Genomic DNA, 27,313 nt, shown 5'->3' on the forward strand with positions numbered 1-27,313 from the left:
TCAAAGGAGGTTTACCACTGGTACAGGAAGTGTTTTGGTGCTATTCTAGAACCTGTTCCAGAAAACAGGTAATTAATTTGGCTAAAATCTTTTTGATAAGAATTCAAATTAAGACCAAACTGGAATCCTTCAACGTGAAAATCTTAATTCATGGCTGCCCTGCACATAGATGGAAAACTTAGATCCCCACGACGTAAAGTCTTGAGAGAAATACTTCCATGCAATTGCAGAGCAGACACCCTACATGGCCCATGGGATCAGCCTGAGCTGTGCCTGTGGGAAGCCCCCTCAGCCTCGGCTTCGTGTCCTCAGACACCTCCTGTGCTTAGGTCTGCCTGAGGATGGAGACTTACTGCTTCTCTTTCAAGGTTACACTCAGGTTTCGTGCACAGCTTGATCCTCAGCTGTTCAGAGCAGCTACGCAACTTGCATTTGAACTACTGGGTGTTAAATATACAGGTCTCTGGAACCACGGCCACCACGCTGAGAATTTTGATGGCTACATTTGCATATCTCCACTTAAAACATGCATCCTTCTGAGCAGGTGAAATATTTCCATCTGCTCCAATTCATGGATTCCTTGATTTCAAGTCTAAAAGAAGCCCACAGGACTATGCCAGCTGATCTCCTCCCACCTGGCAGGAAAGCACAAAGCATCTGCTTTTGTGTTGTGTGTAGAGGGACCACACTGCTGGTTGCTCGCCTTGCCTGATTCACTCCCTGACATCTAGCGTCAAGGCAAGAGCAAAGCCTCACGGCATGGTGTGGAATAGCTGATCCTGCTGCAATCCAGAGAAAACTCCCTGACCTCAAAGCTTACCAAGTGTAAAATCTTAGTTAAGTAAATTTGCTCTGAGAACTTCAAGTTATTTGTTCATTTATAGGGTAATGTCCAACAAAAACTAGTGGGCATAGCCCTGTAAAACAAAACATGAATTTCATGAGGTGCGAACACTTATAGAGGGCTGTAATCTGAAAGTAATTCTTTCTTCAAGCTGGCTCTCTCTACATGGAGACGTGGCATTTCTTCCTGTCCAACTATTTTTCCTTGACACTATCCACAGGTTTGCCTTGGGTACTTGTTTATGGTGTGAAAATAAATTCATGATGCAAACTTGTATAAATACCCACTCAGATTTACTCAGGGAGGATATGTTCCAGGGGAGAAATAGATTGCCTTGGAACAACTGGTGATTGTCAGACCACAGCCAGGGTAGTATTACACAGACAACTGCAGCTAAATTTTCAGAAGGCAAATGCAGCACGAGGCTCTGTTTCACTGTTTCACTCCTTTTCCTACCATAGCCAGCTCCTTCTACTTCAGCTTTCAGCCCATCTCCTCTCCCCATGTCACACGACAAAATCATCACTTTAATTAGATGCCCTGTTGCTATTTCCTCCTTTTTTTTTTTTTTTGAGAAGTGCAACCGCGCATTCTATATCTGTTGGTGATTTGCCTAAACAGCAGTTATTCACATGGCTGTAGCAACAAGCATCCACCGCCACAGCAAAAAACTCCTGTCAAATTACCCTGGTGCTGAGGAACTTCACTTTCCTGAGAAGTCAAAGCCACTTCTCAGAAAAAAGAAAACCCCTAGAAGCTAACAGATTCACTTTTATTTAAGAAAAGGGAGGCATACTTGTACAGTTTAATACATTATTACATTACAGTCGTGCTGTATTACCTTACAATACAGTTGTAATTATTACATTTATACATTAGAGGGTGGTGAGGCACTGGCACAGGTTGCCCAGAGAGGTTGTGGATGCCCCATCCCTGAAGGCATTCAAGGCCAGGCTGGATGTGGCTCTGGGCAGCTGGGCTGCCAGCCCTACCCAGAGCAGGGGAGTTGAAATTAGATGATCTTTAAGGTCCTTTTCAACCCAGGCCATTCTATGATTATTCCTTGACACTATTAGCGAGAGCTAAGAGCTTATCAGCACTACAAGACAAAGCACACAGTCCTGCTATTAATACATGCCACTTGTGGCTTACAGGGCCACTAAAACTGGCAGGGAAAAGAAACTGAAAGCAGACAGGCAGGAAGGTCTCTGCTGACCTCCAGAACAAGCACTCAAGCAAGGAAGCACCCCAGCCTTGCAACTGTGATCACAGACTGAACAGCTGCGCTCGCCCAGCCCTCTTCATGGTAACTGAAAAGCACGGGGTGACAACAGAGGTCGTAATGTGTTTGGAGAGCTTTTCTCAACCTCGTGCTCGCAGCCAGCAGTCAGCTGCATCCAAACCTTCCTTCTCAATGACTGAGGAAGGGACAAGAAGGCTGAATGGCCATTCACTTGAGGACATGAGAAACACGAGCTGGCTTCAGTCAGAAACAGACAGACTGCAGGTTATATCAACTTGTAGAAAATACCAAGCTGTGTTCATCTGTTTTCACACAACCGTGAGCAAATCCAGTAACCTACATTTATAATTCTACCCTTACAGACGAAACTCACACAGACTTACCAAACAATTGGCTTTGTACTTAAACAGATCTTCAGAGATGGATTCGTTGCCTTTTTATAGGTTTTGTACCAATAAAAGCGTAACCAGTACAAAAGCTACATGCCTACAGATTCATTGCATAGCTGAGCTAGGTAACAAATCAAACACTAAAACACATTAAGGTGCCAGAAGGAGGCAGTGCCAGGCTACAGCATCAGCAAAGAAAACAGCAGTCACACAGCGTCAGTGCTCACCAACTTCTGACACTCAGCCCACCTGCAGGGTCCCTTTTCAATCTCTGAGGCCAGATTGATGTAACTTTCACCAAAATACACTCTGCTAAAGGTCAGCACCTCCTCATTCTCACACAGCAACCCTTACTGCAATTGTCAGTGGCCGAACTAATCTTGCAAGAAAACACCACCCGGAATAGCATCGCTTTGCTGTTGGGTTACTTGATGCTGAGTAGCACCACGGGCTTTCTGGTCTAGGTTTTTGCTGCTTCAAATATATCATGCATAATGTCCTATCTCCTAGAAGAATCACGCAGACTGGGATGTTAACACATGGTCCTTATGTTTAACTTTTTTCAGGTCTTCTTTACTAACCCCCACCGACCATTTTTATTGCTCAGTTTAGGTGCTGAAGCATTCCCCTGACACCGGAGGCCTACACAGCGAGCACTGTCACCCTGTGAACAGACCGCACCTGGGACAAGTGCAGACTCCACAGGGTTGATGATTAATACCGAAAACAAATCAGAACAGAGTGGCTGGTACTATCCACAAAAGAGTTAATCCTGTGGGCAGAAGATTAAAGCCTAGCAAGGAACCAGGACAGCTCGTTAAAAATGAAATACTCTGCCTAATGTCTGCCCTGTTACTCATTCCCTTCCAGAGCGACCAGGGTAAATCTGCTGGTGTTTCGGCTTGTAGATAACCCGACTAGTAAATCAACGAGCAAGAGCACATAATTAGGAACTCATCTGTTTCAGATTATGGAATATACAATTTGTTTTCACGCGTAAGAAGATAAACCCCATAATTCACTTGACATTTCACCACCACCTTGACATATCATCTTTCCGCTGGTGAAAATAAATTGCCTGGCAGCTGTGTTATATATTTTGCCTAAATGTATATTTAGATCTGTCACGTGTGCAGTCTGGGGGATTTGTGGCAGTTTTAAGGGGCAGAGACTGCTCCGACTCAGCTGCACGCAGGCAGCATGAGACAACATGGCAGTAAATGGCACAGGGGTGAACACAACAGCAGTACCAGTGAGCAGGACAACTCCTTAATACCAATCGATTAGCACCAGCTCACTGAACTTCAGCCTTCACCATGCTTGAATTCAGATTGCACGGCTGCAGCACCCCAGTGCTTGGGATCAAAACAGCATGAACAGGACAATTTTCAGAACTGACACCTACACGGGTCTGTTGGGAAGCCCTACACCCCCGGGCTTGGCAAGCACAAGGTTTTGTACTGCCCGGGATGCCAGCAGAAAAGCTGCCAGTCTGTGCTTCACGAGCACGTACATGCAATCACGTGCACTGCCAAAAGAAACCCCCCCTTCAACAGCCAGCCGCTGGCGGAGACGCATCATTAATCCATCTGCCTCGTGCTGTGTTCCCCTGGGAGTTCATTTCCCTGCTCCATCCATCCCACTTCGATGCTGCAAGGGTTGAAGGCCTGCTGAGGGCATTACCTTCATCACAGCTGCCTGCAGTACCCGTTTGCTGGTACTCCACGACTCATGGGACATCGATATTGCCACAAGCAGAGATGATCCTGTCCTTTTACCTGGGAGTGACACCGCTCTCACCTTTTGGCCCGAGAATCAGCACCTGCCCAGGTGGCTCCCTGCACACCCACGCAGCCAGGCGGGGCATGCACACGGGCAGGCACACGGCAGCCAGCTTCCCTTGCTGCTCTCTTTCTTCTACCAAGACAGATGACATCAAATTAATTACATTAATAACATGCAACTGCTTTTTATTAGTTCACTTGCAGCGTAGAAAGGAAAAACGTCTCCCAAGAGCTAGCCATCACAAGTAAGTGAAGAAAAAAAGCTCAACAACTAATTGGCTGAAGTGCATTTAATGCAGGAGGTCAGCTGGCTGTAAGAGATGTAAAGGCACTTTCGGAGGGATCAGAGTGCAAGCCCTGATAATCAGGGAAGCATCCTCTGGAACATTTTTATTACTCACAAGTTAAAGCAATGATGGGGACAGCCCCAGAAAATCCTTCATACATGGTTAACATACTCTGAGATAAGGGGAGGAACCCAACATGGTCCCTTTCTCTCTATTTTGACATGCATAGGCCAGCTTTTTTCCCTTGTAGTCTCAAGTGGCAGCACTCGTGTACCATCACATGCTGTAGTAGCACTGTCACCACCAACGCAAGTATTTTTTCCATCCACGTGAGCACATCTGTAGCTCATTTTGAAAATCTACAGAAGGGCTTAACCACTTACAGAGATCTGAGCATCACATTTGGAGCCTGACTGATTCTCAGGGGAGCTGTTACCCTCAGGAGCACACAGCCGAAACTGTGGTGGCCACGGGGACTGTGCTGTGAGCAGTGTTCATCTTGCCCACCGAATGCTGCTGAAAGGAATGAGCATGTCAAATCCATCACGTTGTCTCCCTCCACAGTCCAGTAAGAATACGTAAACTTTTACATAAACCTTGTCTGCCTTATAATATTTTCTTGTCTAAACAGATCATCTTTTCTGAAGAGGACCCTATAGAAGAGCACAGCCTAAGTCCTGCCTCCAGGAACACCACCACTCCTGCTGAGCCTTCTCTCTAGCCTTCCTCACAGGAGTTTTAAGCCCAGACGGTGCCACCAGGGACCAGCATAACGCAGCAATTTCCCCTCCAATGCTAGAGATATCCCTGCAGGGCATCTTCCAGCTAGCACAGATACATGACTGCCTAACAAGCCTGACAAGGCAAAAGCTGAAGGCGGTGCCTTGCAGCAAGGGGCAGCACGGCTTCTTGTCTCGTCCCTCCCTTCACAGGCCCCAGGGAGCCGCTGCCATGTCCTGCAGAGGGAGAGCAGGCGAGCACTGCTCAGCACACCCTGTAGGCGCAGCCTTCCCCCACAGTGGAATCTTCCACCATGGGATTTGGCTGCTCTTGAGGGAAACCTACCCGTTTTATCGCCCTTGCAGCAGTGGAGCTGCCATCTAGATTTCAGGTAGCTCTCCGGGTCACCACGCACAACAGCTATTTCCAGGAAATCAAAACCGACTGGAAAGCATGCATAAAACATGAATAAAAATGGTCCGTGCACAGCAGGAAAGAAAAGCTTTTATCACAAGCTAAAACAACACTGCGTGCAATTGATTCCTCAGGGCACACACCAAACCAACTCGCCAGCTTAAAGGGTAACTTTTTAATGGGATGTAGATCACGAAACATTTCAGGTACCCAAACCCATCCCGCGGGTGAGTCCCCTCACATGGGCTGGAGGCTTAGGGCGCCCCCACAGCTCTGCCAGCACGGCTGGGCAGAAGGCAGCAGCCCAGGCTGGTTCATAACCCTGTGGCCTGCATGAGAAGGCTTGGCACTGAAGGCACTGCCTCCAAGCCGCGTTACACAGCCACGCTCAGTGTAGAGCAGCCAGGCCACCAACCCATGTGGGATCCGCAGGTGCCAGCAGAGGCCTGTACACCCGGCACAGCCCAGCTGTAGTTGCTGTGAGACAGAACCCAAGTTTCATTATTGAAGCCCTTCAAATGTGGCAAAAGCAACCAAACCCTTTCCAGGCACCACATCTAACTCATGGAAACACGAAGAAGACATCCTGGTCCTCTCTGGATCACCAACCCAGCTAAATCGAGGGGCTTCCTCCACCAGAAGGAACACCTCTCACCTGGGGGAACGGAACAACTTGTGCTGCTAGTCCCAGCACTAGGGAGTGACAGTAGTGTGCTGGTGAGGAAGAGCTCAGCATCTGCATCAATCCCCTCTTCCCGTAATACAGGTTAATACTGCAATCTATGCTGACAGCAGCCAGGAGCAATTGCAACGTGTCAACAAAGGAAGAAAACGCCTGCCAAGCCTGCAAGTGAGAGAAACAAAGCAGCGCCCTTGGCAGAGCACAGGTGGAGCCTTTAACCATCTTCTCCTCTAACCATCCTAATTGCTTCAGACCCTCAGGAGCAGGTAGCAGCTGGCTTAGAGCTGTCTGCTAGCAAGGAAGCTGAGTTCAAGTCAGTCAGCAGAAAGCTACACAACAATTAAAGGATCACAGTTAAAGCAAGGCCCAGAAAAAGCCATCTACCCAGTGCTAGCGAGTGCAGAATCCGTGCTCTCCAGCCTCATGGGAAGCCATTCCTCACACCATCCACGCAGAGCCAACTCCACCTGCCCTGGTTATCAGCAGTCCTGCTCACAACTTACCTTCCTCACAGTTCCTCAAGTTTTCAGAAAGCTTCAGGCCTGACCAGACCATTAGGTCATCATGCCTGACCTCCTGCAGATCAGACCCTGGCATTTCTCTGCTACCTCCAGGCTGAACTCAGTCAGCATTAGCTGACAAACACTTTCCAGCAAACCTGCCAGTCTGGATTTCAGCAAAGGAAAAAGTGGAAGTCTACCCTTTTCCTGCTTTTAGGACCTGCAGCCTTATTTTCTAGTTACAGTTGCATGTTTCTAACTCCTGCCCATTTGTTACTGCATTTCTCACCCTACTTTAGTAAACATCCTTTCCAGGGAAGAAAAAGTATTGTAACACAGAGACTCCAGGGACTGCTTTTGAAAAAACTCAACAGCAAAAGTTCCTCTGGTCCTCCCTAAAAGGCATTTCCTTATTTATTTAAACACAAAAAATAAATCCATCTGACTTCGCTGTGACGTGTTGCCCTAGTACTTCAATATCCCCTTTAAAAGGGGCATCAAAACATCAGGGTTATTTCTCTCCATGGCTTTGCCAGGGCTAACATGCCAGCTAAGCAGCAATGACACACTTGCATATCTGTGTCTAACTCTGCACGCACACATTTCGAGGTCCTTTTTGCTTTAGTGACTCAACTGCAGCCAGCCCATCTTGCCCACCAGCACATCCTCACTGTAGTGCAGCATCCCCCGATTTATTCTGTTTACTTGCAGGCTGTGACACAGATGCTGAGCTGTGGCTGTTTCTGACAAAAGCCTGCAGCAGGTAACGATTCCTTAATCAACAGCAGGAATGAGATCCGTTCTCTCTTGGCCCACCGGCTGGTAACAGCTAACACTTGCAAATCACCAACTCCTGCGATACTGAGTGCCTCTTTTTTTCCCAAGCCTATTACACCTGCACAATTGGTTTTTTCCTGAGCTGAATGCTTCTACTGAAGAGACACAGTGTGGCTTCTTTGCCAGCAACTGCTTTCCTTTAAATCAGGCTGAATTACACTACCACATTCCCAGCCTCTAATTCTTTATTGAGCGAATCTTGTTTGTCTTCTCATCTCTCTTCCCTGGCATTACGGACAGGCTGGCAAGCCTACCGATGAGCTCCTGGTGCACTGAACAATGCTCCTCTCTCTTCTGGCTCACTGCACATCCCACTAGGCAGAGAAACACCACTTACCCCCCAAAGGTGCGTTTCAGCTAAAATTAGCACCTACAGAAATCACATCAAACGTGGAGCAGGTAACTGGGGATTCTCATGGCAGAAGCTGCAGCACCAGTTACTCAGATCAGCATGAGGCCTTCTGGTCCCATTGTGGGCGTCCAGCTGCCCCTGCAGTACAAACCTACTTTTCAGGCCACCTGCATAACCATACACCAGCCCTGCTGGCTGCAAATGCATCCTCAGTTCCCAGCCAGGGCCTCCAGGGACCTTCACACTCATCTTCCCTTCTGTGAATCTCTATTCTGCGTGACAGCTAAAGGCTCTCCGATCAGAGAAGCTGCCCTGAGGCAAGGGCAGCAGTTACTGAGCTCCTTTAGCAAAACCCAATAGGTCAAAACCATTAGTCAGCAGCTCATAAAGGAGACTAACAAAGGCAGCTCTAGCTTTCCATCCCCATCACTCAGTTCCTTCTGCTTGAAGCAGAAGGACAGGTGCAATGTCCAACTACGACTTCAGTGTTACGTGCAACTTCTATTCTTAATAACTTCATAAAAAAGCCTTCAGCAAAGAATTAGGTTTTGCAGTTGTTTAATCTATATCCACAACCTTTTATCTTCATTCATTCTTTGTACCAAACTGAACTTACGAACTACAATCAAGCCTGCCTACAGGTGTTTTTAGAGAATTTTAAACATTCTAGCACAGAAATAACCTGAAATTGAGCTCTCAATAACAGCTCAGTAAGCTTCTTTATAGAGAAGATTTTGAATTGTTCCAGCACCTGGCCTCCCACTATAATACAGTCTTGAATGTTGTTCCCTCCTCTTTTTCCTGTACTTGTATTCATTTACAGATTAAAATCCTATCACACCCTATCTATGTTTAAAGCCCCTGTAGTGCTGTAACACAGCTGAAAACAGCAACACATCACACCTGGGAACAGACAACCACCAACTTGTTCCATTTTTACTCTGCAATATTTCTAAATCTTAAGTCTCTGTGATTATTAAATGTACACATGTAGTTTGCAAGAGGCCTGGCTACTCAGCTGGGGAGTGACAGGTCTCCTATCTTAGGGTGTCACTTACCTTCATAAAGCAGATGACAAGAAAGCAAGTACTACAGGCTTAAAAGAAGTTCAGGCGATAACATTATTTTACAAAGACCGTAGTTCTTTAAAACCAAAACATCTTCAGGAGCTCTTCTCTTTTTTGCCACTTTTCCAATCGTCTCTCTCCAGATTATGCATCTGCTAATCCAAAGCACAAAAAGCAGTCATGCTGCTGCCCGTGCCACTAAAGGCTAAAAGGAAGCACAACAGAATGCCATGCCCAGGAGTGACAAGATCAAGAGCAGGAACTGTAAGGAGTGATGATTTCCTGTACTTCAGAGCAGAGGATTACAGCTGACACTGAGTTATGAACCCATGAAATCCTTACAGAACAGTAACTGCAGCATACCACACCTTAACATTTCACTCAGATTTTATACCTGGGGCGAGAGCTTAGACTGTCTCTACAGAGCAGAGTCAAGCTACATTGAGTACGCAGGGTAACGCGGTCTTCTTGCTTACTGGCTTTTTAAGAGACTCAGTGGCAGTTTAATGGAGCTCAGGTATGTAACTGCATGGCTTACAAGCAAAGTCTCTGCAGCACTGCAGTGCTTGGCATCCAGAACTGATCGTATACTCAGGTATCACTCTCTGAAGTCTCCTACAAACAAAAATGGAAGTGTGTATGTGCCCTCAAGTGTGTAGAAGTTGAAATGATTGCAGCACCCAAGAGCCAACTAAAAGATAACCATGCCAAACCTCTCCTTGAGCTGGGTAGTTTCTGTAACATACAATTTCTTCAATCATTCCCCCAAAACCTTCCACTCACACTGTGCTGTAAAAATACTTTGTCAATTCCTCCTTTTGGAGTACAGCAGCACACAAAAAGGAAATCAGGAATCACTTTTTGTTTAGCCATAATGAAAAAATGCTGGCAACCTGTTTCTGCCTGGACAGTGGGGGAACAGGAATTGTCGTGATGGTAACCTTTGCTTTACAGAGATTTGTCTTTCTTGTTAGAAAGCAGACGAGACTGTACACAGGTTTTGCGCTAATGAAACCAAAAAGTAGCAAATGCTAAAAACTTGAAAGGAGACAGCTTTCCCTACTACACACACTGCATTAAGGTTTTTTAACAGTGGAGTTTAGCAAAAACCACTAGGCTTGTAAGGCACATGGTGAGCTAGCCTGCTGCACAGCCAAATAATCTCATTAACAAAATGCACTTGAACCAACTCAGTATAGTCAATAAAATAAACTACTTCTTTAATTAAAAATAACGATAGCAGAATGTGTTGAAGACTTGAGACCTTCCCTTATTATGGACAAACACGTCCTCCAGATCAATGCTTACGAGTGACATATTGTCAGTTCTCCCACAGATATATTGAGCACAGCAATAAGGATCAAAGTACCTACTAGTAAACCTAAAGCTGTTCAGCAGCTGACCAGCTAATGCTACCCACACAGTAAAATACTCTGGATTATGAAATTGCCTTCTCTTTTTACAACAAAAACAAAGCAAACAACCAAAAAAAGCCAAGGGCATAGTAAATATCTGCATATAATACCTGTCGAAAGTATTTGTTCCTAGAACTTTAGAAAAAAATGACTAAATATCTATTGCATTAAAAAAGCTTAAAACAATAATGAAAGTAATAACAATTTAAAAAAAAAAATAATTTCTAAGGCAGGAGAAAGAACAATATGCTAACGCAACCTAAGAATAGTCTACCTACCATACAAGCTTATCTAAACTTCAACTAATTTGGCTTAATCAAAGCACTGATTAGCATTGAGTTAGCAGTGGGGAACAATCACTAATAACAGATGGAGAAAAATGCAAATAACTTGTCTGAAATATGATTCTTTAGACTATGATTCAGTTTCTTGGGATTGGGAGAGGTAAGGGGTATTTTATTTTGTTTTAACCTCTAATAAAGGTTGAATAATGTCTTCACTTTTACAAGCCATAAAATACTGTTATGGTTGTTGTAACGTACTTAGCTATTCGTACTGAACAGGTAATAAAAGTTGTTTTATTTTTTGTTATAAGTCGGGCATCTCATCAATAGTGACTTAATCTACACTAATACTTGCTAGGACATGAGAGGGAGGTGTACAAACATAAATGCAGTTTTATTAGCCTGAACTGCATAAAAGTACTGTCATACTATTTCCATTTTTATTGCTGTTTTATCTGTTTGATATCTCAGGAAGCTAGAAGAGAAGTTAAATAAAATAATGGTTGGTGGTAAAACTTTAAGCTGTCTGAATGTGCTTACTTTTCCACTAAAAAAAAGTGGTGTTTTTTTTGTTTTGTTTTGTTTTTGGTTTTTTTTGCAAGCATGACAGCCATAGCTTTAGTTCCTATAACCATAGAAATTTTCAATGGTGAGCAGCACAGGGAGGGCTGTGATTAGTTTAGTTATCCAGATTGTTTTCTACAGTCTATTTACTAGTAAAGCTGGGTTCTAGAAGTGGCTTGATCCTATTTTTTTTTTCAAGATAAATGGGTATACTTTTAATTCTTTGCTGCTGCAATGAAATAGATGTTGTATGGTCATTAAGCATCAACTGAAGATGACTGACCATATCCCAGCCTAGACTTCTTAATCCAATAAGTTTGTTTTTTTATTCCTCATATGAAATGCTTTATGCCATGAAAAAAAAATAATTAACTATAAAGAAAAGAGTCATTACATTGAAAAAATGTCTTGTGTTAGAAGAGATCTCTAAGCTTTCTTAGAGAGAAAAATCTGAGACCTCTAAGCTTCCTTTCATGTTTTTTTTTTTCATGGAAGAAGTTATGGGGGGGGAGGGAGGTTGTCTTCCCAATGGCACAGTTTACACCATTTTGAAGGTTCTTAGAAGTTGTTTTTATCAGATCTCCATAATTAAAGGGAACTAAGCTTCTGCTGGAGAAAACCATAAAACCTCAATCTCAAGAACCGCTAGTTCAGTTACACAAACTACTTGTAAATAATGTTATGCGTTCCTTTTAATCAGCTTGCAAAACTCAGGGGGACTATTTGTTCCTTGATACTATACCCTGTCCTTGTGCCTTTTTCACCTATTGGAGAAAAAATTCACTCTGCTGTGCAATGATCCACCTGTGCGTGCTGCATAATGCGATCTGAATACATGTAAAGGCTCAGAAATCTAAAAGGTTTGGAGGCTGGGGACCTCTTTCTTCTGTGATCACTAACAGTGAACTCAGTTTAATTGCAATACCCAAGCGGAAATGTGCTCGTTATCCAGAAGAGCCTCTGCAACAGCTGTGTGCTCAGCTCTCCATCTAGTGGGGAGCTGCTCATTTTGGCTGCATTAGGGTAGCTTATGGCTAAAACAAGAAAGATACACACATCTCAGCCAGCAGTGCGGTTCAAGCTCAGAGGGATTAGTGTTGCCCCTGTTCACATGCTGGTGCTGACCACTGAAGATCACTCCTGTTTTCAGCCTAAAGCTAACCATCTCGATCCCTGTTTCAAAAAGGTTTCAAGGCACCCATCTCTTGCTTCCCAGAAGTCACTCACTCTGGTCCACTGGGAGAGAAAATATTGCACAAACTAGCCTTGACCACACCCTGTTGTGTTGGTTGTTTTTTGTTTTTTGTTTTTTAGAGCCGTCTTCTGAGGTAGCAAATGGCCTAAATTGGAATTCATTTGCATGGCATACCCACCTCCATGCTGTGGAAGACATACTCCCAAGAGAACAGTTGTGGGCAGAAGTCATTGTGACTTCCTTTGCACAAATGAAATTGTTTCATAAATAAAATATAAACCACCAACCCTGGCACCAGACTAACAGTGACTATATTTGTAGCTCTGTACCTAAGATAAAGTTCTCAGGCAGTATCACTTTCAACAATCAAAAATAATTGAAAATATCTGGTCAAAATACTCTCCCTTTCCTTGAAAATTGATGCCCATTGATGGTACTACCCATTTGCTCGTCTGTCTGAAGCAGCTGAACTAACAACAATTGCATAGGAAATAATATAACTAAACTCAAATGATAGCTGATTATTGGATCATGGAGGCAAGGTACCTTAGTGTGCCACCTCTCCCTAATCATCTAGATGATGCAATCACAAGTTCAGCAGTCAGCATGCTTTCTGTGTTCTTTCCTGTATCAAATAACCCGATTCTGTAGCAGCTACTTGCTGCTGTGAAATTATTTGAAGTAGAGATGTGCTGTCTTGCAAACAGAACTGCCTGCGCTCATTCGTCTAAACACTGCATTTGGGGGCTGTCTTGACTTTTCCCCACCAAGGCTTTCCTGCACAGATGACGTGACAGCAGCTGTTACAAGATTAAAATAATTGCCACAGGCTACACCTGCATCACTCAACACAGCACTAAGCTTAGGTTCGGTCTAGAAGTCTGAGCAACAAGACTGTGTGCAGCACAGATCCGAGCAGGGCAGTGGCAGCAGGGAGCACAGCCAGCCCTGACACAATCCCAGCTGCAGCTGCTGCTGCTGCTCTCAGCACTGGGAGCCACTCACCAGGGACATGCTGGGGAATCTGAGGCAGCGCTCTTCTGGTCACCCAGCTCTCTGCTTCTGTAAACAGCAAATGATTTGGAAAGGATCCGAGGTATGAAGCTCGATAGGCGATTGACTGAATGCAAACCCCAGCAGCACAAAAAGAAGAAAGCTCAAAAGCCTCTGCAGAATCACTATTTGTCACATCTTTTATATCAACAGCAGAAAAAGATCAGAAAGTGTATTAACATTTTGCAAATATCACTATGACTGTTTGACTCGTTTAAGAAAAGAGTTATATAAGATACTTACTATTAGCAAATAGAAAATTTTCCAGTCACTATCTTTTCTATGTCAGTTCCAGTGCCAAGCAAATCCTTTGTGGTTGTCTTTGTTTTGGAAATAGTGGCTCTGTACAACTGCTCCTTTCAAATTCAGATGGTTCTGAAATTGCTTTTTCTCCCAGATGGGAACAGTGAAATGAGGGAAGTCTTGGCAACAAATGTTCTGTTGCAGTAGGGCTAAATTATTGTTATTGCAAAAGCACAAATTCATTTCCTTGTAGAATTAAACAGACAATAGCTTGTTCATCTAACTCAACCCCAAATCTATAAGCAACGTATGTTGGATGGGTCACTGAAGTTCTGAAGGGCCAACAAGAACGTAAATGGAAACAAATACAAACATAAACAATACTTGGTGGATAAGCTATGCAAACAACAAACCACTTTAAAGCACCGAGGCAGTGATGACAGATCCTCCCCAGAATAGTTGTTAACCAAGGGTACACCTAAAATGTCAAGCTGTAATGGTGCGACTAGCTAGAGGAGTGAGTTTACCACACAACTCAGTTCACACCTGGGGTATGAAGTAACTCCCTGCACTTCATTGAACTGATCAAAAGCCTAATCACCAATTTGTAAGGATGTATTTTTCCTCTGCTCATACTCTGTGCATCAAATTGTCTTACTTTGCCTACATCGATGTGTGTGGGGTTTTTTTGCCCCACTGCAGTAGGCTTTAAAAAACGGGGAAAGATTTAAAGAACAACCTTAAAGGTCACCTGCAAATAAAATCATTTATCCCGTGATTAGGCAAAGCCAGCTTTAAGTTCTGATGATGCTGACTTGGAAAAAGGAGAGCAGCAAAGATGCATACAGTACAGTCAGGGTTTGTTCTTGGTCAGATGGGCTTCTACTGCCACCTAGTGAGGTACCCAGCATCCTACCTGTAGCTGATACATTAAATACATCCGCTGTGTTGGAGGGTAACGCTGGAAGCTATTTTATAAAAAGAACAAAGACCCTTATGGGTATCGCATGCAAGAAAATGAAGTACCCAAACACATCTGCAGTAGACTGAGACACTTCTATTGGATGAAGGCACCCCACAGTGAAGGACAACAGCCATCCAAACACCATCTGTGGATCTGGAAAATCCCCCACCTCTGCTCTCTTAGAGGAACTTTGTAAAGCGGGCAGCTGCTCCCTGTTCCCACATCATCTCTGCTAGATAAAAACTAGATAAACTAAACAAATAAACTAAACGATGTTGTTATCATTCACCAGCTCCAAATTGTTCTAAAAAAAAAAAAAAATCTAACCGCAATGAATCAATGAATAAATATGCTGAAGAAAGCAAAACATAAAAATCCAAGGCATTCTACTTGTGGATTTGGTAAAACCTTTTGACTGGTACATCAAGAACCAATATCCTCTGGGTTTTGAGACAAAAGAGTGTGTGAATATTAACTGCTAACTCATAGAAAGTTATTACTGAAATACAAAAACAAGGTAAGAAAACTCACAAAAGCTGGAATTACAGTTAGAACACAATGATCTAAGACTACAAATCTAACCTCTGGATAGGAAATAGCTCTTGATGGAACTTGCTCCTGGCTCTCCATTATCAGAAAAGCTCTGTCAAAACCTTGCCAGCAGACTGCATGTTAAGACTTGCATATCAGCAGACCGCATGTTAAGACTTGCATATCAGCAGACCGCGTGGACATGAATTGCACAACAAATACCACGAGAGCCAAAGAACAGCCGTGCTGCCCGGCTGGTACACATAGCAGCTCTAAGACAATGGCTGCGTAGTGCCAATAAAATTGACTCCCACACAGAGCTCATTGGTTACACAGAATATTACAGGGCTGTACATATGTGGAACAGACACCACTCTGTGTTGGTGAGCTCAGGCAGAGCAGAAAGGCTGAAAACTCTATTTTATACCATTAAGAACTCTGTGAGCTGGGCCACAGCGTCTTGCTTTTTATGATTCAGTAAGAAGCGTAAGAAACGTTGCTGCAGCAGTAAGTGCAAGCCAGTTACGACACAATTCATAGGCATGGCACTTGACACTTCTTTGCTCTGAGCCATTCATGTCAGCAGCATTGAGCACACAACGCTTCCTATGCTGGGTGTATCTCACTGTGTACAACTGACCTGCACCACCCTTCCCATTTCAGGTGTTTAGTGCTTCATGGTGCAGAATCCCTACCTGGCAGGCTCAGGCTACAGCTGCAGCTCCAAAAACACTAACAATACATTTGCTGATTTACCACCTCATGTTGACCTAGAGAAGAAAAGAGAGTGCTTGGCTTTCCATACTTGATTTTTTGTTCTCATCATTGGCCACGTCACTGCAACAAGCTCGATGTAGAACACTGGCCACTACCCCACCTTTTTTCCTACAGCCACCTGTAGCCCACAGGATGCCACATAATTCCGTGCCCTGCAGCACCAATGCAGCAGAAGGGCCATTATTTTCTTCAGTTAGGGTTGAAGACCTGCATTGCACAAACAAAGGAAAAACAGAACCGCTTGCTCAGTTTATATTTTCAGGGGCCAAAAGCAATGTTTCCAAATACCAGAGTTACTTCAAGTTACTGCTTCAGGGGAAAAAAAAGCCAGGTCCCTCCAACACTTAAACCAAGTGGCTCACTGCAGCCTTTATTAGAATAGTTACAACTAAAAGAAACATGGCACTTGCATTTTTCACAGTGGGATAAGCACCATAGGAAGAAATGGGCTACAAAGCTATAGCAATACAGTGGAAAACCAAACAACATTAAATAAACCAAAACCCCAGCTCGCTGCAGATGTGACAGTTTCTTCTACGTGGAAACCGCAGCTTTCAGGGCAGCAGAGTGCAATGCAGGGGCAGCAACAGCATCATCCTATGCTCAGAGAACAGGGGGACTCACGCCACACACAGTATCGCCTAATTGTGTCCTAAGCCAGAGCAAAAGCACGAGGCGTGGCCGTGAAGGCAGGCCCTTCACTCAGTTCTCAGCCCTGCTCAGCTCGCTTCCTCCAGCACAGCGGGTGACTGCCTCCCCTCAGGCCACGGCGGCACAGTCACTGAGCCATCTGAGCCTCCATCGCCTGCGCTGTCCACTCCGGGGCCGTCTGACTGATCTTCTCCAGCAGGTTGTTAACCTGGAAGCACAGTGACTGGATCTGCTTGTCCCAGGTTGGCAGAGCTTCGCGAGCTGCAAAAAGGAACCACACAAAACCAAGTCAGTCCTGGTAATTCCCTGTCTGCTCAACTGCAACCTCCTCCTGTGGCACCGCCCTCACCTACCTCACAGGCAAAGCCTTCCTCGCAGCTACATTGTGCTCACTTCTGCATCAAAAGCTACAATGATTTTGGTTGTCTGTTACAAGTCTAACTCCTGCCTTGCAAAGGAAAAGTGAGCAGAGAACTTCCTGCTGAACATGTTCCTACAAGGAGGCTGACAATCAAGTCACACTTTCCTGGAGGTAAGAGAATGTGTAACTGTAACAGGGATGGGTGAAGTGCGGTCCCCTGCTAGGGCAAGCTCTGCCACCTCCTGGCCATAGCGAGACACAGCGAGCTCACTGACGACAGACTGTAACTGCCTTATATTGTCGGAGAGCAACTTGAGAAAAGGTGATTCCAAATGATGCCAACAAAAATCCTGTACTCCAACTTACTCTCAAAATGAACAATTCCATCAATCTGATCAATGAATCCATTCATGCGGCCCTCAGTTATCATCTGAGAAGCTATCTTCTCTGCCTGAAATGATGGAGAGAGAAATATGTTAGGTAGCTGCTCTGTTCTAGAAGGAATGAAAAATTAATTTGGTTCTGACAATTCTTATAGGTTTTTCCATCATCTCTATACATGGGGGAGGAGGAAACCCTACAGAAAATGTCCAATCACACAGATCACACACTATAACCGACATCAAACTTGGCTGTTGTCTATTCCATATTCTGTACCTTTTCTCATAAAGTATGTTAATTTTTTTTTTCATGTCTAGTATTGCATATTTAATGATTTCTTCTTCCTTAGCTATTTATTCTATTATTTACTAGAGTTTTTTTCTTTAATAAAAGAGAAAAGGTGTAGAAAAAATAATACCTTAGCTGCAGGGATCTCTAGTAATGCTCCAAGCTCTTCAAAAGTAATGTTGTTGTAAAGTTTGCTTGCAGATAGCAAATTGTGTTCTATAACAGCTCTGTCCAGGATACTGGAACCTTAAGGGTTGGATGGCACAACAGGTAAATTAGTATGAATCAAGTATTTGGTTTGTGTTTTAAAACAGATGGGAAGTGTGGTTTTTTTAAAGGTTGCATGTGCAGAACGTTCAAGTGTGTCTCTTTGCCTTGCATCAGCGTATGTCACCAAAAAAAAGAAACTGATTCCATGTGGTTATTTTTTTTGAGACAGGCAGCTTTAACCCTTGTAGTTAATTTCCAGAATAATGAAATGAAGATATTCCTTTTGCTGCAAGACCCAGCATCTAAGCTGAGGGAATCAGGTCTTGCAGCAAGTTCCTAGTTTGTCCAATGGTAACAAAATTATTCCCCCCTTAGCAGCACTTAGGGGCTTCATCTAAGCCCCTGAGATGACAAACCCTCATCCTGTTTGTCTGCTCTTGATTCAATTGACTCATTTGCCCTGTAACATACAGCCAAAGAGAGTTGATAATGCAAAAGATGCCTAACCTGTATTCTTCAACTTAAAAGATAAACAGTGCAGGTCACGTACAAAGAACAGATTGACTTAAGGAAGTCTGCATCTTACTCGTAGGAAGTCCCTTTAAGTAGTTTTCCCCTGTGGTGTTACAACAGAACTGTTTTTCTGTCCTTTTTTACTTTCTGTAAATTTACATTTCTGTATTTTTTTTGCATTGTTTACTAGGCAGGCTTGCCATTTGAAGAGATATTTCACTTCAATGTTTTTATTCAGGAAACAGACCAGCCTATTAGGATTCCGCTGAAGTCATTACTTTGCACAGTTTATCACTGTTCAGAAGTTCCAGGAAGAACAGAGGTATTCAGGTGTCAGTGTGACAGATCAGAAAACAATTTGGAGACCACGTGAAGTCCCCATCATCCCACCACAGTCTGTTAACAGTCGGGAAGAAGCTCAAATGCAGACTTTTCATGACCTAGAACAATTTCCAGCAGTCCTAGCTCATCAAAGTCACATTTCTAAGCATCCTATCCACTCTCAGAACTGGAGAAGCTCAAAAGGACAAACTCACGTAGAATGAGGCATGAATCAAGGCTAAAACTACTGGGAGAGTGCGTTAGTGAAAAGAACTTGAAATGGGCAAAAAGATTATCTCTTTAGAACTAAGTTTCTAGAAGAGAACTTCAAAATCTTAATAGCCAATGACAAAAGATGAGACTAAGAAGCTTTACTCTACAATTGTACTCATGAGGATAACAATCCAGGAAATAACAATCACAGACAATACTGTGTTCTTTTCTATCACACGTAGAGACTGCAGCAGGCAATGCTAGATGACCAAGCAGCATTAGGATGCTTCAGAGAAATGCTTACCATCGGCTGTCGTTGCCTTCTGGTGAGGCATTAGCATAGCTGCAAACTCCTGCAGTTGGTTTCCACGTATAATTCGGTCGAGATACATTTTCTCCAAGATCCCATAGGCTGCAAGCTGCTGGCATCTTTCATCCTTGAAAAGCGTAGCAAGCATGCGAGAACGCTGCTGCCCTAGGAGAATCAAGAAGAATGCTCATCAACTGCCACCACAGAATTCAGAATTTACAAGTTAACAAAAAGTTGACTTTTTCCAATACAGATAATTAACCATCAAAGCTCCAGCAGCGAGGACTCAGCTGCTTTCAGTTCCAGCATGCTGTTTGACACTGATTTATTTTTGCATCTTCAGGCAAGATGGCACCTTATCACTGGCAAAGGTGCAAGTACTCCAACTCCAAATTAAAAGAATACCAGGAGATTGTGGATGGTGTTCACAGTTCTGGATTCCTCCACCAGTCCCCACATATAATGCGCAAGCTGACTTGCTTCAGGAACATGCAACATGTGCATGCCATCTCCAGCACGAAAACAAAACATGCATTTTACCTGCTGATGCTAGAATAGTACAATGCAAAGCATGCTTCAGTGCCTCCAGTCGCTCGCTTTCATGGACTATGCTCTTATAGGACAGCTCGTTGTATCTTTGGGCAGCCTCAATAAACTTCCTTCTGTAATCAAGAACTCGAGCGTAGCATACCTAGGAAGAAAATACATCTGAGTAACAGAAAACTAACACGGGGCAGTTAGTTTTACATAGCATAATTTGCATTTGCTGTAATTCCTGCATTATCGATTGTCAGCTCCCATAAACACTGCTTTAATGAATCATCAGCAAATCTGTGTCTTGAAATGATGAGCTTAGGTGAGGCCTTGACAAGCCAAGTAACACTGAAAAGGCCTTTTCCAGTGCTGTTTACATGCTGAACTCTACACATGTCTAAAAACAAAGCAAATCAAATACTGTACAGCTGATAGTGTACCTAAGCTTTTCCTTCACTAGTGACGTTAACAGCTAGCACTTAAATAGCCAATTCTGTTTTTCATGTGTTTGCTTTTTTTTTTTTTTTCCCTCAAAAAGCTGTTTTCAGCACCTGGTATTTCTTTACACTTTTTACTATTCTAATGCATTCTAATCATTGTATTCCCCATCCAATATGGGCTTTAAAAGGTAACATGAGGTTTTTGTAGGGGAAAAGTGAAAACCAAACTAAAATCTCATACTCTAAGTTGCAACTCTTGTCACATCTGCTGTGTTGAAGAATTTCACAAGGCCCCTTTTAAACCACTTGATTGGTACGGTTACATTAGACCAATCACTGTCAATCACAGTTACTAAAACTTCATTTTCATTTTATTCAATTCGATTTCATTTGGGAAATTAGTGTCCAAACTCTAAACGCAGTAAGTTGTTCAATAAGCAAAAAGGTAAATTAATTGACTGCTTTGGACTGAAAGCTATTTTCACAGATGGTACTTGCTATTTATTTACTGCTGGGGGAAAAAAAAACATGAACTGTTTCCAATATTGTATGTGATTTTGTTTCCCTAGACTTACAAAGGTAGGGGACAATATTATCAAGTAAAACTCAGTTATTCTGAGCCACTAGAGCTGGCACATAAGCAACCTTTATGGGTTTCTCTCGAAATTTTAAGGAATCGGCTACCTAACTATTGCTAAGATGGAGCTCTCCTGTCCCCAAGGTCATTTAGCAGCTTTTCCCTTTGTCTCCTTTTGTGAAAGTTTGTGTGGCGCTGTCTAATAACCATCTCCGTGTAGAATCATTTCCCTTTAGACAGAGAACTCAATAAAGTTATACAACCTTATAATGGATTTGCAGCTGCTCATTAGTTGATTCATTCTGAAGCAGGGAAGCTCGATTAATATAAGCTTCTGCTTGAACTGGGTCATCGTCTTCCAGATACAGCCTGGCAATTTTCAGGTAGGTCTCCAGTTTATAATCTACATTGTACTGTCTGCAACAAAACAGAAAGGAGTGCTCAGAGACGCTCCGCTACTACCTCTGCTCTTTCCTGTTCTAAAGACACATTATGCTTCTTAAGCACTTAGCAGCTTCTGCTTTACCCTGCTTTCATCTTCCCTAAATCCAAAATTAGTGCCCTCCATTCGGAGTACAGAAATTCGAGATGAAGGCTAACTTAAGTCTGGCTCCTACAAACACCAACAGAAATGGGTTTCTAACGGGGTGAAGACTTGCCATGAACAAGGAGCCACTTGGAGGTAGAAGGTAAATTTGCAGTTGAACAAATAGGAGCTGAATGGGTAAAACCTGCTGCAACTCCTTCTACATACGAATTGAGAAAGAGAACAGAAAGGACAGCCAAGAAAAATAACAGCAAGGGTTTTACACTTGAAAAAAAAAAAAAAAAAAAGCTAGTATCAAATTTCAAATTATGTCTTCATTTTGAACTGTAGAAGCCAACGTTTCTAAGAACTTGGACAGATAATGTCAACATCTATTAAATAATGAAACACTTCCAGGGCAGTGTTTTGACAGACAAGAACGGTTACTGCAAGTAACAGCCATCAAGTTACACTTGCATTGTCTGGAAAGCACTTTGGCCTAAACTACAGAAACTCCAAGAGAATATGCAACCCCAAAATTCCCACTCACAAGTACAGCTCACTAAGCAGTGAGAACGTACACTATACAAGGCAGAACAATGTCTAGCATGGTACTTACTTTTGCCCCGTTTCCAAAGGGATCCCCACCAACACTTGTGCTGCATTCCTCCAATCTTCTTCTTTCTCATAGATGGATGCGAGATGTTGCCTTATTGAAGCAACCTAGGCAATAATAACAAGTCACTAGCAAACGCTATAAAAGTTGAATGGTTTGGGGTTAACATCCACAGTCCTTTTCTTTGTTTGCACATGGCTCTCCACCTCTCAACTAATACAACAGCAACATGCGCAGATAGAACCCTTCGGACACGAAGGTTTTCAATTCCCCCATCAAGTCTTTAAGACTATACAGTTTAAATAGGAGTTCTGATTTCAAGTATTTCCTAATGAGCATGCAACTAGATAAAGGGAGTCAGTGTTCAGGGAATAGTAAGTAGTTATCTCTTACCAAACTTTAAAAGATGAAACATGGTTTTTGACAACTAGAACACCAAGATTCACAAGGCATTTCTTGCAGTTACACCTCATATCAGGCTGGAGAGATACAAATGAGGTGAACTATGACTAGATCCTGGCTCTGAAGATTCAACTTTGTAGAGCAGCTGTCAGCAGGTCAACTCCAAGCGGTAGAATAAGGGTTTTATGAAAATGTTAAAAAAAGACATCATCTGATGTTGAGGATGTAATATATGCATAATCATTGTAACATATGGGAAAGTATGGCAGTGCTAGGTTAAAGGATGGACTAGATGATCTCAGAGGCCTTTTCTACCCTAAATGATTCTACAAAAGCGAGTTCAGTTAAGATATAGAGCAAAAGCTGCTTAACAAGAGTAAAGGCAAAAAGACCAGTATAAATCATGACAAACTGCCTTTTCTCCTCTAATAGTGCATCGCACAGGCTTTTCACATCAGCATCTTCTATAAGAATTCTCAAACAATGGTGAATAATTGTGGAAGAAAATTAATAGAAAGGAAAAAGATGTGGCACTTTCAGCGGGTAACTACAAAACAGGAATTTCAAGAATATTTTTTCCCCCAGTAAAGTGATTTTGGCTTAAATATAAGCATACATATCTACAAATAGTTTTTGTTTTTGTTTGTTTTTTTTTTTTAATTACTATTTAAACAAAAGCTGCTTGTCAAAACGATTTAGTCCTTCCATCACCGGCCTGTTCCCCAGTTGGGTACAATGCAATACAATGAGTACCAGTCAGTCTCAGGACAGTGCCTCCAGTTGCTCAAGCACTGTTTCACTGTAAGACATTTTCTGGCAACAGAAGAGTTATATGCCCAGCATCCTGATAAGACACAGTGTCGGTATTCTGTGCATGGTTCTAAATACTCTCTGCATTTATCTCCTTTCACATGTATAGGAATGAAAAACAGACTCAAAGTAGGGATGTCTGTTTTGACCAGTATTTTTAAAGACTTCAAAATTAGTCAGAAGTTGAGAGGAAAAAAGCCTGCAAATCAAAACCCACTGCCACTGGATTTCTCACCTGCTCTTCAAATGAAATAACTCTAGGCTGTATCTTCTCCAAAGTGAAGTGGTAGATGTCTTTGGCTGTGCTGTCGGGAAGACTCGGAAGATGGGTACAGAAATCTGTCAGCAGCTGACGTGAGATCACTAGACTGACATTTTCGTTCACCACTGGTTCAGAGATGCATGGAAGAAAAACATAAGATAGATGCAATGCTTCTTAGTGCCTTCACTGTAAGCAATCCCTAGCCCTTCAATCATTAACTGTTTTATTAAAGTAATTCAAAATTTTACATCTGCGTATCAGTGAAGCAGTGTTGTTTGTTCTAAAGATGAATTTTATTCCTTCAGCAACACTAGAGGTCAGAGTTCTAACACCTAACAGATAACAAATAACCTGTTTCTCTCTGATTTATAGTTTTTATAAACATTTCATTCAGAATCATTGTTCTCAATAGGACATTAGAAATATCTTGGACAAATTAAATCCTTTGGCTAAATTTCACTACGTTTATTCACAATTAAAAAAAAATACAACTGGTATAATTTAGAGGTAATCAATAGGCCAAGCGTCCAATACAACACAAAACCACCTAGCCATTTCTTCTGATTGCTTTCCAAGCTAATCTGAGACTGAAGAAGGAGTTCGTTAGTTAAAAGACTGCTAAACATCCAGTATCCATTTTAACATTCAGAGCTTACTTGGATTTTACCTTCAGACACTATCTCACAGACAGGTTGGAAAGTTACATTAACTTAGAAATCTTACACCTTTCCTCAACTTTTGAGCATGGTGCTGATGGCTCCTTTCCTAATCATTTTTAATCCAATAGAACCAAAAAATAATGTCTTCATGTAACCTCTTGGAGACGTAATAAACGTGATCCCACGTATGCCTGGCTTTCACTCAGTTTGCAATTAATTATACCAAAAGCACTTACTTGCTTCCACAAAAGCTTTCAAAGCTTCAAGTTGTTCTACACCCACCAGCTGAATTGCTTTTTCCAATATTTGACGATATCTGTCCAGAGGAGGAAAAATAAGAAACATCTGAGATTACATTTTCACTCACCATTTCCGCTGTTCTGCTTATTTTTTACCCGAGCCTTCCTCCTGCTTTTATTCTCTCTGCCTGTGAAGTAGATATTTTCCAAAGCACTGACATTCATGTGCCAGGCACATTCACCTGAAATTGGTATCTGACTCTTACCAAAACCCAGGCCAAAAGGGTCAATAATGTAGCCAGTTATCTTCTTATATATTATTATTTGTGCAATTAAGGTGTTGGGATTTTTTTGTTGTTGTTTTTTGTTTTTTTTTTAGTTTATTTATATATCCGTACAACAGCACAGTTTTCTTTTGCCAAAAAGAGGTGATACAGAATAAGTAAAGAAAATTGTAACCCTGGTGGAATAACATTACTTAAATTAGACAAAGGTTTAAACTGCCACATTCAGTGACAATGAGAAACTGGGGTGGAATTTGGAAGTTAGCAGCAGGTTCTGGTCCCCTGAGACAAATACACACAGAAAACATGCATTTTTAAGTGTTAAGTTCAAAGGGGGGGGGGGAACATTTATTTTTTTTTAATTTTCATGGTTCAAAAGGCCAGTGCAACTCCGGGCTTTAACCTGAGGACAACTACTACTCAAGAGAGGCAAAACATATCCGAAATGTAAGTTTTGACGTGTTTTCTTCAAGAGAGAGTTTAGATATTAGCAGGTATTTCGAAGAAAACATTTTAATTTTAACGTGAAGCTCCCAAAGGGAGAGAAATCCTCCAGAAAAGGAAGAGGTAGTCGGGCAGTGAAGAAATTTTACTGTAACCGATCAGCTTCGCAGCCTACCCTCAGGGAAGAGAAAAGAAAAATCCGCGTGAGAAATCACACGGCGAGCAGCGAGGCACAGCACCCAAAACACGCGTGCAAATTAAAGGAGAAAAAAAGAAAAATAAGGAATAATGATGTAAAAGAGAACTAGGATAAATAAATAAGTAAAAATAATAATAAAATAAAATAAAATGAAGGTTTACCGGCGTCCCGAAGGACCCGGCCCTGGCCTCACCGCGCAGCCCCAACGGCTCCCCCACAGTCGGGCCGCACAGAGCCTCGCTCAAAACCGAAAAACACGCAGAAAACGGCCAAACCCTAAGGTAAAAAAAACTTTTTTTCTGTATTTTTCCTCACAAACCACAGCCGCAGGGCCCCGGCCACCTCCACACCCCACTCCCGGAGCCCCCCCCTGCACCAAACCAGCCTCCCCCTCCGCACTCGTAACGCAGGAGGCAGCCCCCGGCACCCACTTTCCCGCCAGGTCCTTGTGGGAGCCGCTGGAGTTCATCAGCTGCGCCAGCTCCTGCCGCGCCGCCGCCGCCATCTTGTGGCCCCGCCGCCCTCCTCCTCCTCCTCCTCCTCCTCCCTCCCCGCGCCCATGGAGCCCCGCGGCCGGGGGCGGGAGCGGCGGCGGCGCCGGTTGCCAGGGCGGCGCGGCGGAGTATTATGGGATGCGGCGGGGGAACGGCGCGGGGCGCGTGATTTTGAACAAACGCGGCCGCGGCGGGCGGGCGGGCGCCGCCGGGCGCCGCGGCGGGGGGGGGGGGAGCGGGGCGGCGGAGCCTGAACGGAGCTGAGGCGACGACGAGGACGAGGAGGAGGAGGAGGAGGACGACGAGGAAGGGCAGCGGCCGCCCGGTGAGCGCGGGGGGCGGGAAGGCAGAGCCGTGCGGCGGCGGCGGGGCGCTGACAGCCGGCGGCAGGGCGCAGGCTCGGCCCCGCGGGGCGCTCCGTGAGGGGCGACGGGGAACGGGAGCCTCCCCCCGGGGCCGGGGCCGGGCTTGGGCTTGGGGCTGGGGTTGGGGCAGGTGCGGCGGGGCCGGGCGGAAAATGGCGGAGCTTTCGAAACGGGGCCGGCGGCTCCCGGCCACCCCCGCGCCGCTGAGGTGAGGCGCCGGGACGGGGGTGGGGGGCGGCCGTTGGGGGCCGTTGGGAGCCGTTAGGGGCTCGCGGCTCCTCAGGCGGCCCCGGGAGGCTGCAGGGCCCCGGCCCGGCCGGCGGGGAGGAGCCGGCGCCCGCCCGGTGCCTCCCGGGGCCCGGCCTTTGTCTGAGGGGGGCTCTGTGGGGCCAGGAGCCGCACGGCAGCGGGCAGGGGGGGCAAAACCCAGCGGGCAGGGGGCGACCCCAGGCGGCCGCTGGCCCCGGTGCCTCCTCCGCGGCGGGGGTCTTGCGGGGAGGGACTCACCAGCCCGGCCTGCCCCCAAACGCCCGCTCCGTGCGCGCCCTGAGGGCGAAGCGCTCCTCAGGCTGCCGGGGACAGCGCCGGAGAGGGCAGCCCCGGCGGCTCGGTGGCTGGAAGCCGCCCTCCGTGCCTCCCGGAGCGCTGTGGGGTTCAGAAGTTGGTTATGCAAGGCGAAGCGTGGAGGTGACGTCTCGGGAGCTGTATCTGGCGTTGTTTGTTTTGCTCGCACTCGTGTGCGCGTCCCAGCCCTGACAGCCCGTTACTGAGCGCCCAGCCGTTCAGCTCAGCTTCTCAGGAAAAAGGTTAAGGATCTGCAGACCACAGGTCAGCTGGAAGTGTGACGATGGAGAGTGCTGGAGGATCCCAGCCTCAGGGATGCTGACACCTCACATATGGAGCTATCTCCTTCTTTTAGGCTTTGGAAAGCGCTCGGTCTGAGCCCCTGGGTTTCATTTCCTTTATGCTTGTTTCAAAAATATTTTATGGGAGACGTAGCGAGACTGGCTACAGAAGGTTGTTGAGCTCTGCTTCTGCAACAAACTGTGTTTTTTCATGTCATTCACTT

The 27,313-nt window shown here is 44.4% G+C and overlaps 2 protein-coding genes across 7 annotated transcripts in view; one reads left to right on the forward strand and one right to left on the reverse strand.

The window, feature by feature from the left end:
* Positions 1–16,489: 16,489 nt before the first annotated feature.
* COPS4 (COP9 signalosome subunit 4) lies at positions 16,490–26,002 on the reverse strand. The gene is made up of 10 exons (XM_084518723.1): positions 25,817–26,002; positions 24,456–24,535; positions 23,534–23,685; positions 22,090–22,193; positions 21,208–21,361; positions 19,934–20,084; positions 19,388–19,558; positions 17,957–18,072; positions 17,524–17,608; positions 16,490–17,057 (listed from the first exon to the last, which is right to left on the reverse strand). The coding sequence occupies exons 1-10, from the start codon at positions 25,888–25,890 to the stop codon at positions 16,924–16,926; spliced, it is 1,221 nt and encodes a 406-aa protein (XP_084374849.1). The 5' UTR covers positions 25,891–26,002; the 3' UTR covers positions 16,490–16,923.
* A 107-nt stretch (positions 26,003–26,109) lies between these two features.
* LIN54 (lin-54 DREAM MuvB core complex component) overlaps positions 26,110–27,313 on the forward strand; it is a 34,727-nt gene continuing 33,523 nt past the window's right edge. For 5 of the 6 annotated variants that reach the window (XM_084518711.1, XM_084518720.1, XM_084518719.1 and 2 more), the window contains exon 1: positions 26,110–26,204. The gene's annotated coding sequence lies outside the window, so the exon portion shown is untranslated. Of the gene's footprint in view, positions 26,205–26,351; positions 26,453–27,313 lie in introns of those variants that run through there. The other variant, XM_084518717.1, reaches the window with a different exon arrangement.

This window comes from Aythya ferina (assembly GCF_964211825.1).
Source record: "Aythya ferina genome assembly, chromosome: 4".
Lineage (NCBI taxonomy): Eukaryota > Metazoa > Chordata > Aves > Anseriformes > Anatidae > Aythya > Aythya ferina.